The 16060-nt window shown below is 30.2% G+C and overlaps 1 protein-coding gene across 10 annotated transcripts in view; it reads left to right on the forward strand.

Annotated features, from left to right (window-relative positions):
- Positions 1-16060, forward strand: part of LOC127285903 (forkhead box protein P1) — a 426402-nt gene that overhangs the window by 367846 nt on the left and 42496 nt on the right. For all 10 annotated transcript variants that reach the window (XM_051312187.1, XM_051312131.1, XM_051312122.1 and 7 more), the window contains 3 exons: positions 11549-11888; positions 14205-14380; positions 14952-15014. In XM_051312187.1, the coding sequence (XP_051168144.1) occupies positions 11549-11888; positions 14205-14380; positions 14952-15014 (579 nt within the window). The remainder of the gene's footprint in view (positions 1-11548; positions 11889-14204; positions 14381-14951; positions 15015-16060) is intronic.

Raw genomic sequence — 16060 nt, forward strand, 5'->3', positions numbered from 1 at the left:
ATTTCCGAAGTTTAAAACAACTTGTAGTAAATGTAAAAAATACATTTGATAATTTTAAAAAAGTGTATCAATTGAACTCCTGGAAAATTGCTTTAAAAATAATCAGTATAAAGCATTCTATGAAATTTTGGTCACATCATTTTGAAGAAAGTGATCTCAAATCTCCGGTGAGTTTAAAATTTAGAGGTTATATAATTTTTATATCACCTATGTATGTGAACATTTGGAAAAGTACTTTATTACTTTAAAATGGGGGTAAATTAAGTTTTTTTGTTTTCTTTTACACAACACATCTGAAAAAAGTAGAATTTTTACCCCAAAATCGGTATAAAAATTAATTGCAACAAATTTTATCCTAGTTGTGGGCATTATCATTGGTATCTTTTTCCTGGGTGTAAATATAGTTAAAACAGTTGACTTATTTTTCATATTTCTAAAAAAATAATCCCAATATGTGGATTAATTTGTTACCTTATATCGAATCAAAATACGTTGCCTTCCAAAATGATACCAATCATATTAATATAGTGTATATTAATGGATTTTAGAAATGACTATTTTTTATTAATTAATTTTTGAACACGATTCATTTAGCTGTATTTGTGCTGGTTTTTTTTGTCAAAGAGAGAAAGAGAGAGAGAGAGAATTGATTAGAGAATCACCCTCATGAATAGCAGTTTGAAATTACGAGTGAAAAGACAAGAGTATAAAGGAGAAAAAAGAAGAGGAGTGACAGGTTTTTGTGTCAGATCCGGATGTATTGACATGTATCGTTCACGAATAGGGCATTTGCATACCCGTTAGTGTATAGTGTCGTGTCCCCGAAATCGTTGAACCAAGGGGTGTATGCAAACCCGCAGGAATGCCAAAATTACTCTCTCCGATGCACCCTCCTCTATTCTCTTCACTGTTAGAATTGTTCGATGCCACCCACTCTCTCTCTCTCTCTCTCTCTCTCTCTCTCTCCATTGCCACTTTGCCTCTTCCAGTGTCCTGGACAACCCGTTCGCCTATCCAGCTGCGACAATCCCACCTCTATATTCTTATACACACATACAAACACACAGACATCACTATATATCCAAGAGAATTTCGCGTTCGTAACGTTTACCTTGCATAATATCTAATGTCATTGATCTGTGCTTCAACTCTCGAGACTTTTATGCTTTTTTCAAATTCTTATTGACTTTGCATCATAGACGAAAAAAGTTAAGTTTTTTTTTTAAATAATAATTCGTTTGTTTTATTTTTGTAATTATAAGTTTAGTATCAAACTGAGTTAATGAGTCAAAATTTATGTTGTTTAAAATAATAACCAGATTTCCCTATTTCTGCTGTGGTTCTTACTAGAGAAACTAAGTAGTGTCCTACTTAGTACTACTACTATTCACAGAAAATTAAAAGGCATTAAAATAAGCTGCAACGCTTCTTATTTTAATCCAATTTTGCTTATTTTAATACCAAAATGGATTAAAATAAGCAAAATTGGAAATAATAATACCAAAATGGATTAAAATAAGCAAAATTGGATTAAAATAAGAAGCGTTGCAGCTTATTTTAATGCCTTTTAATTTTCTGTGTTACTACTATACTTACGATTGTAAGATTATTTTTATTTTAAATAATCGAAAGTTATTTTAATTTTATATTTCTTACTTATACCGTCGTTGTTGTAGTTAACGTCTATGTTCCAGTAGCCGTCCATTTTTACAAATATCTCGTATAATAATTTAAATTTCCCGTGTAGAAATTTTGCCATGGCTCGGTTCGGGGCATGATCGGATTTTAATGCAACGCCGGGCCTGATGTACGGCTCTGATTAGAAAATCCACATTTTCTCGTGGCCCTAATCTGGTCCTGATCTGTCCCTGATTGGGGCCAGATTATGATTCCCTGCCGGGGCCCTGGAAGGAAAATTTCTACATGCGGGTTTTTTTCAACAATATTTTATTCTTTTTGGCATACAACGGACTTATTTGTTGAATCAGTAAACAAATTAAAAGAAAATAATTTTTTTATAAATGTTATCTTCAAAATTAAAGTGGACGGAAACTGGGAAAACCAGGGTATTCTATTTAAAATTATTACAATATGCAGTATATAGAATTTTCGTCACATGTCATTCCAAAGGTATTGTTTCAACAAAAATTTTCCACTTATAACAAAATTTTTAAATCATAACCTACTCTGGGGCTCGAAAACGTAACTATTCCGGATTCCACTTTTCATATTCCACTGTCCGCATTCCAGCTTTTGCATTCAACTTTCCGAATTCCGCATTCTACTTTTCGTATTACATATTCCACAGTCCACTTTCCGCATTCCACTTCCATCTTTCATTTATACCTTTCTATTAAATAAAGTTTTACCTCGAATTTTGAATTTAGAAAGTGAAAGTATAGCATCAAGAATTTGGAAAATGTAAAAAGGAATTTGCAATGTAAAAAGTTAAGGCGAAGAATAAATTACGGAATGCGGAAAATATGAACTGGAATATAGAAGGTGGAATGCGGAATTCGGAAAGTGAAAATCAGAATACGGAATTTAGAAAGTAGAATGCGGAATTTTGAAAGTGAAAAGTAGAATACGGAATGAGGAAAGTAAAAAGTGAAATGCGGAATTCGGAAAGTAAAAAGTAGAATACGCAATGTGGAAATCGGAATGCAGAAGTGGAATGCAAAATTCGGATGATGAAAAGTATATTACGGAATGAGGAATTCGGCATGTGGAAGCCGAAAAGAGGAATGTGGAATTTGGAAAGTAAAAAGCAGTATACGGAATGTGGAATTCGGAATGTGAAAACCAAAATACAGAGGGTCAATTACGTAACTTTTTCCGGAGCTCACATTCTGTATTCCATATACCAGATCCCACTTTCAAAATTCCGTATTTCAGATTCCACATTCCAGATCCCACTGTCAAATTTCCCTATTCGGGATTCCACATTCCGTATTTAGGATTCTACATTCCGGATTCCACTTTTTATATTCTGGATTTTTACATTTCGGATTCCACTTTTAAAATGCCGGATTACACATCCCACATTCTCAAAGTGGAATCCGGAATACAAAATGTTGAAAGTGGAATACGGAATGTGAAATATAGGATTCGGAATACAGAATTTCAAAAGTGGAATCCAGAATGTAGAATGTGAAAAGTGGGATCCAGAATGTGTTGAACGGAATATGGAATCCAGAATGTTAAAAGTGGGATTCGGAATGTGGAATCTGAAATACGGAATTTTGAAAGTGCACGGAGAAAAAGGAATGGTTGGGCCAACCATAGATATTGATAAATACGTCCCATCAATATTATATGGTTACCACAACCATATCTTTAGTTGATACAACCATAGTATGGTTGGCGCAACCAAAGGTCAGGTTGACACATCAAATTTGCAATTTTTCGTCATTTTGATGTGACAACCTAACCTTTGGTTAGGCCAACCATACTATGGTTGTATCAACTAAAGATATGGTTGTGGTAACCATATAATATTGATGGGACGTATTTATCAATACCTATGGTTGGCTCAACCATTCCTTTTCTTTCCGTGTGAGACCTGGAATATGAAATCCTGAATACGGAATGTGAAATGTGGAATCCGCAAAAAAGTTATACGCAATTGACCCCCAAAATTCGGAATGTCAAGCTCCTGGGCAAAGTGGTGACTTAATTGACTTGGACTGGCCCATTAATATATTTAATTACTGATATTTCGAAATGTAAATAAAAATTTCGATGTATTAAAAATTATATAACTTAAATTTCGTGAAATAATCATTGAACCCCTTCCTTTTTTTTTAACCTATAAAATTCTGAACGATATAAAAGAAGTGCGACAAAAAAATGGACTCTTGCGGAAAGAAATTAATATGTCAATCGCTTCGAATTTTCTCGGCAATGTCGAGGTCTCGGAAAGGTTTTCTGAAAGGGGTGTGCAATATTGAATGGAATTAATGATTCTATAGGCATTCAGGGGGGGAGGGTGGAGGCAGAAACTAGTTTCTGGGAATTGGACAGAGAGAGAGAGAGAGAGAAAGAGAGGAGAGGGATGAGCGCGAGCGGACATTCGAATGTCTCTGGCCTGAGCCTTCCATCGTTAACGGGTTGTGTACATTATAGATGGTCCCGTGATTGGTTCGTCAGACTCTCAAAAACTCGAGCTCATCGCGTTTCGTTCTGCTATGCAGTCGTCGCGTTCCATGTCGCGTCGACTCGTTTTTCAAGGTTCGTTTTCAACGCACCCGAACCCTTTGCCTCCAATTGACAATGTATAGAATCTATTCCATATAGGGGTATCAATTAGTATGATTCACTCACTCAACTATGGACATTTCGTTTGCTTTAGGTCGAAGGTAATATTGAGCCAGTATATATAGATAAAGCCGACATGTCGATTGGACTAAATAAATCATTCAAGAGAATTTCTTCTTTTACTCTCCCGATGCAATTCGTATATTTCAACTTATTTGCCATATATACTTTCTCTCTCTCTCTCTCTGACTTTACTTCCTTTTTAATTATATTATCAATTGTCGTCTGCGTCGTCGTCGTCGTCGTTGGTTTTTATCTCTCAAATCCTCATAGAGTTGTTCATTGAACTTTAATCGATCCGTTGGGAAAGTCTGTTATATAAAAGCTCTTCGTACAATAAATTCTTGTCTTGCTCTGTCTAAATAGTGCATGTCGTCTGTCAACGGTTTTATTAATGAGAATAAATCTTTCTTAAATTAGAGAGAGAGAAAGAGAGAGAGAGATGAGGCAAAATTGAAGATTGGAAAAATGTTGACTAAAGCTCGAATATGTTTAATTATTTAAAAAAAATTCTCAAGTTGGATTAATTTAAATAAAATGGGGTAAAAAAAAGAGTGCAGGAATAAATTGTAAAGTAGAATTTCTTTTAAATTTTATTCGCATATGTCAATCAGGAGTAGTGAAAAATTTATAAAACGTCTGAAAATCTAATTTAGATAAAAGACGATAATAAAATTGTAGATAATTTCTTTTTCATATATTTTTATTGGCATATTTGTCGCAGGGTAATAAATATTTTAAAATCGATGCACTGTTTCAAATGAATGAAATAATTATATTCTCAAATATATATATATATATATACATATTGGTATAAAGTATATATTAATCAAATTTTCAGATTCTCTTTCATTTATTTAGACACGTAACTTTAATTAAAATAAGTTACAATAATATTTTTCTATTTCTTTTAATTTTTTTTATTTATAGATTCAGTTTTAAATGAAAAAATATAGGCAGACTTTCATGAATTTATGAAACTAGTGGTGGAAGTTAGTTTTCAGTCAGACGCAACATAAGTAGTAAAATCAGTTTCATTCAGACGATTTTTCTCTTATCAATTAGTTATTTTTGACTAAGAATTATAGTAAAAACGATTACTAATTCATTTAATAAACGAATAGACAGAATTAGCCAAAAGTGACTATAATTTAGATTTAGAAAAATCATTCAAACAAAAAATTTTTAATAATTGTTACATATTTGATAATAAATTTTGTCACAATTTTTTTTTTCTGGAAAACAAAAGAAAAAGTATGCGCAAATAACATGAAATTTTTAAGCATACATTGAACAATATATACATAATATAGAGAGAAAAAGAGAGACATAAAGAGAAAAGAATGAAACATACAACGAGAGGTGTCGCTCGTTTCGTATTCTCACAGTTGTGAGCCAATCAACAGCGTGTCTTTGCACCACCCGCCTCTTGTTGACGTTTGTCATAATATTTTAATATTAAATCGCGTTACATTCAGTCATGCGCTCGCATAATCAGACGTTATTCTGAGCGTTACGCGCGTGTATGCGGAAAAGAGAGAGAGAGAGAGAAAGAGGTAGTACCCGCTATTTGCCACCCTTCTCTCCGGCAGCTGGAGAAATGTGGAATACAAATTACCTTGAAAACTCTCAACCATTCTCCATCTCCCTCCTACGTGATATCCGCGATTCAAAATTCGACACGAGATGCTAATGAATTCGGGAATAATTCAAAATTAGGGAAAATATATGCCGACTGTCCTTATTGACGCGTTCACACAGCAAAAAAGGAAAAAAACCCTCGTGATATATTGAATTTATAAAAAATTATAGTCGCACTTTTCCATCGTTCAATTGGATTATTTTCTGGTTTTTTACATTTATAGATAATGAAAGAAAATTTTTTACTCCTACTGAATACAGAAAGAAATAATTCGTCTTAACCTCAAAAATTTCTTATACTATTTCTTACTAAAAAGTTTCTTACTTTTTTCTTAAAAAGAATGAATTGATTAATACTTTTGAACTTTATTTACAAATCTCGTATAGAAAGTCCATAGTATTCACAAATATTCGTTAAAAATATTAAAAATAAAAAAATATCCCCCCTTGTCCCCTTAGTTTCTACGCCACTGACTCAAGAAATATCGAAAGTTCGATTTGTTCATGAGTTCACGTTTGGCCCTAAGCAGAATGAAATCTCCAATCGTAAATCTTAAGCTTTTACATGAGAGAGAAAAGGATAGAAATATCTTTTGTCCTTTTCTCTCTCATGTAAAAGCTTAAGATTTACGATTGGAGATTTCATTCTGGGTTGACCCTTTATTTACATATTGCATTGTTCATTGGTTTCTGTTTTTTTATTTTTAATGTTTTTCACTAGTGTTTTTGTTAATTACCATTAAATTTTCACTCGAGATTTATGTTTTGTGAAAAATATTTCAAAAATTTTACAACGTATTTTTGAGGTTAAAATGTTTTTTTTTGTTAGTGTTCAGTAGAAAGAATTGTTTCCTCCAAAAATGATTAATATTTTGCAATTAGGTCTTAAGTTTTGACACTTAAAAATAAAAAAAAAAGAACTACGGTGTTGAAAGTTATCCAATTTATTGTTCACAGAATATTTAGGTCCTATTAGAATTTCACAATATTGGAACAAGATTGGTCCATTAGTGATCTAATCGTTTGGATCGGCAATTTTCCTCCCAGTATTGATTCGCACTTTTTTTTTATTTCTACATTTATAGTAAAATCGACTTTTATTATTCTAAATACGACTGAAAATATAAAGAAGTGAGAATTTTCATTAATACACAGAGAAAATAATTTATTTTCTTCAATTATGTAAACGGTTATTTGACAATTGTATTAAATGAATTCCACGTGGCAACATAACCTAAAAACTGATTTCAGTACTGGCTATTTGTATTACAAGAGGCTATTTAAACACAACAACTTCTCTCTCTCCGTAATTCAATTGACTCAAACAATAATTAGTACAAATAAATATTTATTTGACAATTTATATAGAAATTAACCACGATTATTTGAATGAAATAAATTTATTTTCAGTGTATCAATTACCATTCTATTTATGTTGATGAAAAATTAAACGAATATTAAATCGATGACGTTCAAAGAGAGAGAGAGAGAGGGACTAATTACACGAGCTGACATTCGCCGTTTATATATCTTGCCTGGCATTGAGTGCATTCTTTTATTTTCATTCATATTCGATGCGGGACAGTGAGAGAGAGAGAAAGGTTGGATACATATGTGACACATCGATATCAGCTAAACGTATCAGAATTAACGGACTGTTGATGGAGCAAACGAAAAACGTATACTGAGTAAACAATTACGGTGATAGTCGACATTGGTCAATGCGAGTGCCGAATTCAGGTTTCGTACACGGGACACTGGACTCTTGAATAATCTACCATGTACGGATTCAATGGAAATACAAGCATTGCATTGTGCGCGGAATCTACCATTGAAATCTCTGTATATATGCGGCAGATGCATGTATCCATAAAATTAAATTATTGTAAAGCAATCGAAACCTAATGGTATAATATGTTTTCATTTTCATACATAAAAAACTTTATTTTTATTATAGAAAGAAATTGCCAAAGAGAAAAATTGAAATTATATAAATGTTTGGAAGAAGAGACAGAAAATAAGAAATTTCAAAGAAGCAAAAAGTATAAGGAACTTTAAGGCAGGGGTAAATCCATACAGTAAACAGCGGGAGAGAATCGAGAGAGAGAGAGAGTGAGAATTTTAATATATAAAAGATATGAAGCTTTTGCTAGTTTGCGGCGGGGCACCCCGAAGGAGTCTTCAGGATTCAAATAAGATGGGGCTGAAGAAATCTGAACAGCCAACAACAGGCCGCACCCCGGCCTTTATTTAACCTTTTCTTAAAAAGGAGTCTTAGGAGACTTCACTTTTGCTTCCCATTTCCTTGTCCCTTTTCTCTCTTATCTATATACTCGATGGTTCTTCAACAACTTGCGACTCACAAGTTGAAATCTACTCCTTCGGGAGACTGACTAAGAAGAGGTCGCCGCGGCTCAAAAAAAAAAAAAATCGCGGTTTCTTCATTAACAGAAAGAGAGAATACCCTTCCCCCCCCAACGGTATTAATTAGCGAATTAAAAGAATTCAGACCTATGACGGTCAACCACCCTTTCTCAATTTCATTCCCAAGTTGTGTAAAAAAAGAAAAAATTACAAAGAAGAATAAAGTGTGTGTCTACAATATAGAGTATCTGACAAGAGCTTTTCAAATTCTCAGAATAAAAAATAATATTTTTGGTACTCTTTTATAAATTGATTGTGATATTTGAAAAATGTGAAATCAAAATTGTTATTAATAGTTCATAATTTTTTTATCCTACAAGAGAAAATAAGTCTTAGAAAACTAAATCGTAAATCTTAACTGATACTTTCGCTAAATAAATGCTGCCTTTCCGGCATGGAGAATAGAAGACCAAACTAATGTATTTGAAGGCAAGTGAGTTTTAGTCGGATTTTGAAGCATTTTTACAGATTCGGTGATTACTATTTGGTCGTGATTTTGTGTATTGTAAAGTTAATCTCCCGTGCAGAAATTTGAGTTAGATTTTAATAAGGACCTCGCTGTGCGTCCCTTTTGCCAGATGGGTTCCGGAAGGGAAACTCTAGGCGGGACCCGGCATTTTTCGTCACGATCGACGCCAGCGAGGAATGTTGGTAGGGATCTAGCAGGGATATCCCTGCGATTTCCCTACCAGGAGTAAAGGGTTCTCGCTAGAACCCTATTAGCTCCCTTTAATCGATTATTATTAAATAAAAATTAATAAATATTTAATAAATCCAAAAAACATATTTATATAAAGATCCAACGTCCTTTCTTCCGTGTGTGTTTTTGAAATTGTAGAGTTAAAAACGCCCGTTATGCTATTTATTACAGCCGTGAAGTTTAATTGAACTTCCTAACCTCCAAACAGTACTAACACAAATTTTAACCAGAATTATAAATAAAAAAGTTAGAAATCATAATATTACCTGAAGAAATTGGAATAATTATAGTAAAAATTAAAAATTTGCAATAATGATATTAACATAAAGACAAAATTTGAGGTTAGAAAACCAATCAATATATTTTTTACTTTTAATATTCTAAGTACATGTTTCATGTTTGTTGGCTTAATATTAAATATTCTTAAATTGATAATATTATGTTAATATTTACCTTCTGATAAAGAAGATAAGTGATTTTAGTTATCTAAATTGTCAATATCCATAACTTGCTCTTGAACATATTGCATTCTATTTAATTCAACGCGTACGGATTTCACCTCAAGATATTGTTTGCTACGCATTCGCGATTGCTTTTTTGTCCTCTCATTATTTTCCATTATTAATTAACAAAAGAATAATAAAATTCAGGTTCACACAAAATGACATGTGCACTTGCACCATTCATGTCATCATTCTCGACGATGGAACATCGATATATTGAAAACTTCGATACATCGATTTCGATATTTTCGATTTAAATTTAAATATTATTTTTAAATTCAAATAAAAAGTGAAACTATATATAATAATGTAATTTATTAATAATATTATTTTGATTCTATCACTCGGTGGTATTTAATAATAAATTTAATTTATTTAATAATTTTTATTATTATAATTTATTATTATTAATATTTATTCTTTTTATTATTATTTCTAAAACGAACATTTTAAAAATATTTGTGTCCCTTATTGAACATAATTAAATTCATATTTTAAATAAAGAAAACATTGAAAAATAATCTAAGTCCGATTCGAGGTATTTCTGGCTAGAATTTAGTAAGGGCTTAATCAGATTTTTCTAGTTTGAATTGCCTTTCTTGAATTCAAACGGGATCTCAGCAGATATTTCTAGTCTGAATTTCTCACAAGAATCTAATCAGGTTCGAGTACGACTTTTCTAGGCTAGATTTTCTAGCGTGGTTTTAGTCGGAATCCATTATCACGTTGGGAAGCTTAGGGACATTTCTACACGGGCTCAAAAAAAGTTTAAGTTGATTATTATCGAATTGAAAAACAAGAAAAATTTTATTGAAATATTATAATGAAAAAGAGAAATATATTATTAATCTAGAAGGAAATATTTTTGATGAATGAAAGATTCGTCAAAAAAAAAAAACCACCACGCACCCTCTCTGAGAGGAAAATGTATATATAAAGGAAAGAAATCAACTATATAGAAGGAGTATTGGGAACCTTTGTGTTTTAAAGCACACTACCGTCTCCCTTTGTACCATTCCCACTTTTTATTTTACTTGGTCGACACACTGCAGGCGAAACGACGCCACCTGACTCCTGACTAAACACTGATAACGCGCCCCGAGAATTTCTTTGCATGTTATAAACATACGTAATCGTACACAAATAAGATTAGCATACGACTGAGCGTACAGGATTCGCAAAAGACACATGGGGCTTTTACACGTACCAATGGGTCTTTTCTTTCTTTTTTTTGTTAACCCCCTTCCCGCCAAAACCACATTCAAATCGTATTTATTAAATTTATTCTCCAGTTTTTTTTTTCCAAAAAAAAACTTTTGTCAAATGAACTTTTTTTATCTTTTTTTTTTTTTTTGCTTTTACTTTTTAGTTAAATGAAAATAATGGTTCACCGCTAACGTTTCCGAAAAACTCATTTTGACGTTGAACGCCTGTTTCCTTGAGGCAAAAGAGGCGCGGTATATAAAGAGTCAAGAAAATGAAGGAAGGAAGGAAGGGTGCGCGCGGGTTTATTCAGTTTCGCTTATACACTCTACAATCTGGTTGATGATAGAACTTAATAAAACAAATCCCGCCATGTAAACACTCGGTGAGACGAGTCGACGTCATTCAGACAACAGGGAGTTTTCCTCTCTTCAATTTTGGAAGCGTAACTGCCAAAGTTGAAATAGAGAAGAACGTATGTTGTGCTAGCTTATTCTTGAATACCATTAGAATAAGATCAATATTGTTCAAAGTACAATACATATACTGAAACTTAAAAAGAATAAATATCAAAAATTAATTTTTTTTTTTAAATTAAGAATTCTTTTTTGCTTTTCTAAACATGAAAAATATGCTTATTCATATATCCAAAGATAACAGAGTTGATTATTCAAATAAACTGAAATATTTGATTTTTCTTTTTTAATATATAGAGAATTTTTCATTATAGTTGTTTTATTTTTTTCTTTTTGAATTACAGGCAAATTCACTATTCGCGGCATTAAAACAACAACAGTCTAGAGAAGCAGCAAGGGAAAGTCGTGAAAGAGAAAGACCACCTCGGAGTAGAGAAAGAGGACCAAGTGGACCCGAAAGTGATCAGCAAGACCTCACAATCGAATATCAAAGCAATGGAAAGCTCAGTCCTGCTGGGCACACAATAACAACAGCACCCATGACCCAACAAAAGCAACCGATCATCACACAGCAACCACAACAACCAAGTTCAGTAGGACCAGGTTCACAACCAAGTCCACATCAGAGTCCTCAAGCCCCGCAGAGGGGTTCACCACCGAACCCCACACAGGGTCTACCGCCAGGTAATTTTATTTCAATTTTTCAAAAATTAAAAAATGAAAATTATTTTTTCTAAATATTGTTGACAAATAAATAGAAAAATGTAGAGCTCGAGAAAAAATATTTAATTTACATTTAAGAAATTAAAATATTAAAATGAACAGAAAAAAAAATTATTTGATTTAACACCGAGAAAAAAGATTTCTTTGATTCAAAGAAATCAATTTTTTCTTCTTCTCCAACAAACTTCTCAGATAGCACAACAATTTGCCACAATTTTGCAGCAAGTTGGCAATGCCAAATTGCAAGTTTGCATTGCCAACTTGCTGCAAAACTGTGGCAAATTTTTGTGCTATCTGGGTTTTCTTTAATGTAAAAAAAATTTATTTATTTCAAACAAATTATCATTGATTCAAAAAAAAATACTATCTTCGTTTCAAAGAAATTTTTTATTTAATTCAAATAAATGTTTCTTTTACCCAAATATCAATGTTAAAATTTCTTTGATTTAATGTACAAATTTTTTTCATTCAAAAAAAAATTTCTTTGAAACTAAAAAACATTTTTTGTTTCAAAGAAAATTTTATTTTAAATGAAAGAAAACAAGTCAAAGAAATTGGTTTCTTTAAATTAAAGAAATCTTTTCTCTGAATGAAGTAATCGATTTAAATTAATATTCGGTTTTAAGGGTACTTACGGTACTTATAGCCCTGTAACATAACCTCAAACAGTTGGTATCCATATTGCCCCCACTCGACATTTGTCATAAATCTCGTCAACTACCGCACCCTGCTCTAGTGAAAATTTAGTGACTTTATATTATTAAAATTAAAATGTACTATAAAGTCACTAAATTTTCACTAGAGCAGGGTGCGGTAGTTGACGAGAATTATGACAAAAGGCGAGTAAAGACAATGGAAACCAATAACTAAACTAAAAAATGATTTTTCACACAAAAAAAAATATTTAAAATTTATTACAGCAAATTTTAAAAGATTTAGTTGTACAATTTTTAACAAAAAAAATATATTTTCAGTCAAAATTTATCGGCAAATAATAATTATTTAACATTTTTTGTTTTTTCTTAAAAGTTATGTAACAATTGTAATTTTCTTTTTAAATTTTTATAAATAGCTACTTTTTCTCTTCGAGAGATTCTCTCAAATTCTGATTTTGCGTTTTTGTTTAATAATTGTTTATTTAAAAAATATAAAAATCTTTCTTAAAATTTTGAACAAAATATTGTTAATAAAATTCAACGAACAGAATTCTAGAAAATCCTTTAAAAATAAGAGCAAAATTAGCTATTGATAGTAAAAATTGAATAAAAATTACTATATTATGTTTACCAAATTAAAACAAAAAATATAATTATTATTTAACAATAAATTTTTACGTAAAATAATTTAATTTGAAAATTGTACAACTGAATCTTTTAAAATTTTATAAAATTAATTTTATTTCTAGTTAAAAAAGTTAAAAACATTTTTAGTTTGAGGTTATGTTAGAATGGGCTAAGAACCCTTAATTCTTTTAAATATAGAAATTATTGATTAAAATATAATTTATTTGATTCAAATAAAAATTATTTGGTTCAAATAAATATTTATTTAATAATAGCCAGGTAACTAATTTTTTTTTTAAAGAGGTTCAACCCATTAAAAATATTTTGTTCAAAAGTTTATAAACAAATAAAATTTTTATTTTTTATATTTTTTAAACAAACCAATATTTATTAAAAACACAAAAGCAAAATTATAAAGAATCTTTCAAAGAGAAAAATGAGCCATTTTTTATCAAAATTGGATAAAAATTAGAATTGTTCACTAACTTTTAAGAAAAAATACAAAACGTTTATTAATTATTATTTAAAAACAAATTTTAATTTAAAATATTTTTTTTCAAAATTGTACAATTGGATTTAACGAATTTGGGTGTAATAAATTTTAAATATATTTTTAGTTCTGTTAAAAACTATTTTTTAATTTGAGATTATGTTAATGGGTTGAACCTCCTTAATTATTTATAGTGTAATATCCGCTGGAAGAGCAGATACCAATTTCCAAGAAAAAAAATATAAAACTCACAAAAAAAACCACTGCAAAATATTATAAATAAAAAATTTTTTGTAAGTTTAAATTTTTTTTGAAAATTGGTCTCTGTTCTTCTAGCGGATATTATTATTCATATTTTAATTTCCTAAACGTAAATTTAAATATTTCTTTCTGTTGGTTTTTCAGGTACGAAAACCTGTACAAGAAATTTTTTTTTTTAATTTAATGAAATTTATATTTTTTTAATATTATATATATTCTTAATATAATTATATTTAATCATAGGAGGCCCGCCGGGGGGACCACCACCCTCGCAAACACCTTCGCAGATGATGTTAAATCCTGCGAGTGGTCTGCATCAAATGCAACAACTTCTTCAACAACACATTTTTAGTCCCACACAATTACAATCATTTATGCAGCAACACACGCTTTATCTTCAACAACAGCAAAATCATCAGGTGATAATTATATTTCTTTTTTAATTAAACAACATCAAATTAACGGAATAAGTTTGGTACAATTTTGCCAACTTTTTTTTTTTTTATTTTTTTTTCATTTCATCACAAAAACAAAATTGTTGGTTCATTAAAAATCCAAATTATCAAAATATTATCTTGATTCGAAAATTAAATTAAAAAAATAAAAGAAAATTATGTTTCTCTAGAATAAATATTTCGAATTATATTTAAAAATATTTTGAAATTCAATTATTGAAATAAATTATTCACATTTAATGTAATAATTTTAAAATAATATTTTTAAAGTGTCATTAAAATAATAATTGAAAATATCTTGAATATAATTTTAAAGTAACTCTTATATCTTTTGACATGTATAATAATCCCTTGATCACACTTTAAGAACTCCGACCACAGATAGGTACCCCTTTTCTTTATCACGAACAACTGTATTCTCAACCCCTTTTTGCATATCATCTAAAAATTAAATTTCCACTTCCTACAATAAATTTACATATATCACTTGTTCTAAATATCTCGCAAAAACAGATCTGATAATACATTTTTACAGGACTCCCCATCCGAGCATGTATCAAATCAAGAACGTTTTGGTTACTTTTCATCTTTAAAAAGCGTAAGTTTTAAATTGTTATATTTAAAAATTCTCGTCAAGTAAATATTACGTTGAAATTTTAATTTAATTTTTTTTTTCTAAATTATTATTATTATGTTTGAAGAGAATTCATTTAATATATAAAACAAAACTTTTATTTAAAAAAAAAAAAAAAAAAAAAAAACTTGAAACACTTTGCTTGTTCGCCTCTCTAAATTCAACATTTTCACCCTTGACAACAACTACAGTCGTTCATTTTTCTCCCCGACCAATCAGTAATTCTAATTATAAAAGGTACGATCATAACGAGTCCTCTTTCCGCAGACTGTAAAGAACAGAAAAGAAAGAGTGAAAGAGAGGGGAAAAATATTTGGGGGAGCGGCGCAAAAGAAATTAATTGAACCATTATTTAAGAAAGCTGAGCAATTGTTAATTTGAGAATCATGTCGAATCGCTCAGAATTATACAGAACACTCGACAATATAAATCTTGATTCATATTCCCCCCCCCAAAAAAAAAAAACTTTTAAATACATTTAGCTGATAATGAAATTATTCAATAATTACCATTTTTTATTTATTTATTATATGGAAATAATTATTTTTCCAACGAATTATCAATTTTCGAATTAAAATTTGACAGATATTCTTTTTTTATAAAAATTTTTAGCTATCGAATTTTAATTTGGCACAATTTTTATTTTACACTCATTTTCAATGAATGACTTTTTATTAAAAAAAAAAAAAAAATTTAATTAAAACGAATTTTAATTTAATAGAAATCTCATTCAATTTGAATTTTATGTGATTCAAATTTTTAAATGACAGAAATTTCAATTCGCCAAATTTCAAATTTGTACGAATTTTTATTTACGCGAATTTTTAATTGATTGGATTTTTAAGATGACGAATTTTCATTTGTCCGCAATTACAAATGTCCGAATAAACAATCGACAGAAAAATTTCGGTACAATTTTTAAAATTGACCAATTATCAAGAAAATTGTGATTGGGCAATTTTAAAAAATTTACTCCGAAATCTTTCTGTCGATTGTTTATTCGGCCATTT

The sequence above is a fragment of the Leptopilina boulardi genome, unplaced genomic scaffold, assembly GCF_019393585.1.
Source record: "Leptopilina boulardi isolate dan_hultmark-lab unplaced genomic scaffold, ZJU_Lbou_2.1 LbouV2_121, whole genome shotgun sequence".
NCBI lineage: Eukaryota > Metazoa > Arthropoda > Insecta > Hymenoptera > Figitidae > Leptopilina > Leptopilina boulardi.